Source organism: Echinops telfairi, unplaced genomic scaffold (genome assembly GCF_000313985.2).
Source record: "Echinops telfairi isolate 266 unplaced genomic scaffold, ASM31398v2 ScPeMD7_5592;HRSCAF=6446, whole genome shotgun sequence".
NCBI classification, from domain to species: domain Eukaryota; kingdom Metazoa; phylum Chordata; class Mammalia; order Afrosoricida; family Tenrecidae; genus Echinops; species Echinops telfairi.
The window spans coordinates 51,492,971-51,495,461 of record NW_022109491.1 but is presented as its reverse complement, the minus strand read 5'-3'; the positions used below and the strand labels follow the sequence as shown (position 1 = coordinate 51,495,461).

The 2,491-nt window shown below is 44.4% G+C and overlaps 1 protein-coding gene across 1 annotated transcript in view; it reads left to right on the top strand.

The window, feature by feature from the left end:
• Positions 1-2,491, top strand: part of JAM3 (junctional adhesion molecule 3) — a 47,755-nt gene that overhangs the window by 38,195 nt on the left and 7,069 nt on the right. The window contains exon 4 of the mRNA XM_045295449.1: positions 1,523-1,675. Coding sequence (XP_045151384.1) covers positions 1,523-1,675 — 153 coding nt within the window. The remainder of the gene's footprint in view (positions 1-1,522; positions 1,676-2,491) is intronic.

The following is a 2,491-nucleotide window of genomic DNA, read 5'->3' as shown; positions in this document are numbered from 1 at the left end:
ACCTTTCGGCTCTTTATGCTTTTTTGAAAGGGTGTCTTTTTATGTTTATAAAACATGTTTGAAGGCAGAATTCACATAAATAAAATTTTCTAAAGTACATATACAATTCAGTTTTATATATATATTCACAAAAACATCCTAGCCATTACCACTTTCAAATATCAGAGCATTTTTATCACTCAAGAACATAATCACCCATGCCCATTAATGATCGTTCCTCTTTATTCTGCACCCTGGGTGAGGTTTGCCTGTTCCGGTTACTGCATAGAAATGAAACCATACCATGTGTGCTCTCTAATGACTGACTGCTTTCACTCAGTGGAGTGTTTTTAAGGTTCATCTGTGTCGTAACATGTTTCAGAATTCCATTCCTTTTTATGGCTGCCTAATATGCCATTCCATGGGTAGGCCACATTTGGGGTATCTGTTCATCAGTAGATAGACATGTGGGTTGGTTTTACTCTGGGGCTATATTGAATATAGGTGCTTTGACCATTCATGTATAGGTTTTAATGTGGACCTTTGATTTTGTTTCTCCTGGGTATATAGATATAAGCAGAGCTGCTTCGTCAGGTAATTTTCTATGTTAAATCACTGGGGGAACTGCCAAGCTGTATCAGACCCAACTGAATGGCACCTGCAACTATCAACAAGCTGCTTCCCCAAACTTCAGGCCCAATATTGACAGTCTCCAATAGCAATGTACTTATCCACAGCCTCATGAACATGTGCTGTTGCCCGATTATTGCTGCCATCCTAGTGGGGGTGAAGTGGCAGCTCACTGATTTTAATTTGTACTCCTCTAATTATTAATGACGTTGAACATCTTTTCATGTTTTTATTGACCATGTCTCCTTGGAGACATATCTATTTTTAAGTGAAGTTATTTATTTGCTGTTGATATATTTTGGGTACCTTGGTCAAAGAGATCACTTAAAATAGCTTCTTCCAGTCTTTAACACACACGTTCTGAATTTTGACGAAGCCTACAGTGTCTCTTGCGTTGCCTGTGCTATTGGTGTCATGTCTAAGAACCTCTTTGTAAGCTACCGTCATGAAGATTACCCCGTGTCTTAGGGTCTATGGCTCTAGCTCTTGTCCGCAGTCTTTGCTGTAGGTCATGTGTGGTTGGGGTCCACTTTCATTGTTTTGCATGTGAATAACCTGCTCCATTTGTTGAATTGTTTTCTATGTCATTTGCTTTGGTTTCTTTTTAAATGGACAATTTCCCATGGAGCAATGAAGAGGAAATTAATTTCCTGGGCTTAATGAAAGAGACACGGTGTATCATGAGTGTCTCTCGCAGACCAGATGCGTGCCATTTGGCACTCACATTATAAATGGGAATAAGACATGGTTCCTGGCCGGAGGAAATTCACCTCTGTTGTGTAGACATAGAAAGAGGAACCAGTATACACTCTTTGTTCAATGACATCCAAAGCTGGTCCCAGAAACCACCCTCTTCCAGTAGCGAAGATTATCTTTAAAAAGTCTTTTGCGGCCCCTGTCTTTTCCTCTGTAGGAGACTTGGCAGGCCGTGCAGAATTGTTGGGGAAAACGTCCCTGAGGATTTGGAACGCGACACGGAAAGACTCGGCCCTTTATCGCTGTGAGGTCGTTGCTCGAAATGACCCCAAGGAAATTGATGAGATTGTCATTGAGCTAACTGTGCAAGGTGGGAAAACTCATGTGAACTTAGAACCCTTTGCCCTGTCTAGGTCTGGCTATAGTCTAAAAACAGTCAACTCTTCTGAGGGCTTCTGTCCTTCTGGAACTGCAGTCCAATGGGAGATCACATGAACGGGGAGGGGAAGACACTTGAAAGTGCTGAGACTTTGATTTGAGGTAGAAGGAGAGAAGGGAAGGAGGGCTCTGACCACTTCTCTACCAGGCACAATCCAAACCTATTGCCATTGAGTTCATTCCAACCCACAGTGACCCTACCGGACAAAGCCGAACTGCTCCAGGGGGCAGCCACACCGTCCTCTACTCCCGGAGTGGAGCTGCTCCATAGGCTGCTCCTCCTCCAGGTATCACCCAAGCCCAGTGCCCCCAGGTCAGTGTGAGCGCATAGTGACCCCATAGGACAAAGTAGAATTGCTCCAGAGGACAGCCCGACTCTGCCCTGTAGGATCGTTGTGAGTCAGAATCGACTTGGTAACAGTGAAAGATTTAATTGTTCGGGAAGCAGACTGCCACATTTTTCTCCCACAGTGGCTAAGTGAGTTCAAACTGCTAGCCTGACTACTAGCAGCCCAGGGCTTATACGCTGTGCCACCAGGGCTACTTCCACTAGGTATAGGAGGTACCTCAACATACATTTGGAGCCCTGGTGGTCCCCTGAGACAAGCATCGAACTACTAACCTCAAGGTGAACAGTTCAAAACCACCAGCCACTCCACAGGAGAAAGACGAGACTGCTCGCCTGAAGATGTCCAGCCTCACAAACTCTAGAGTCATTATGAGTCAGAATTGACTTGATGGCAGTTGG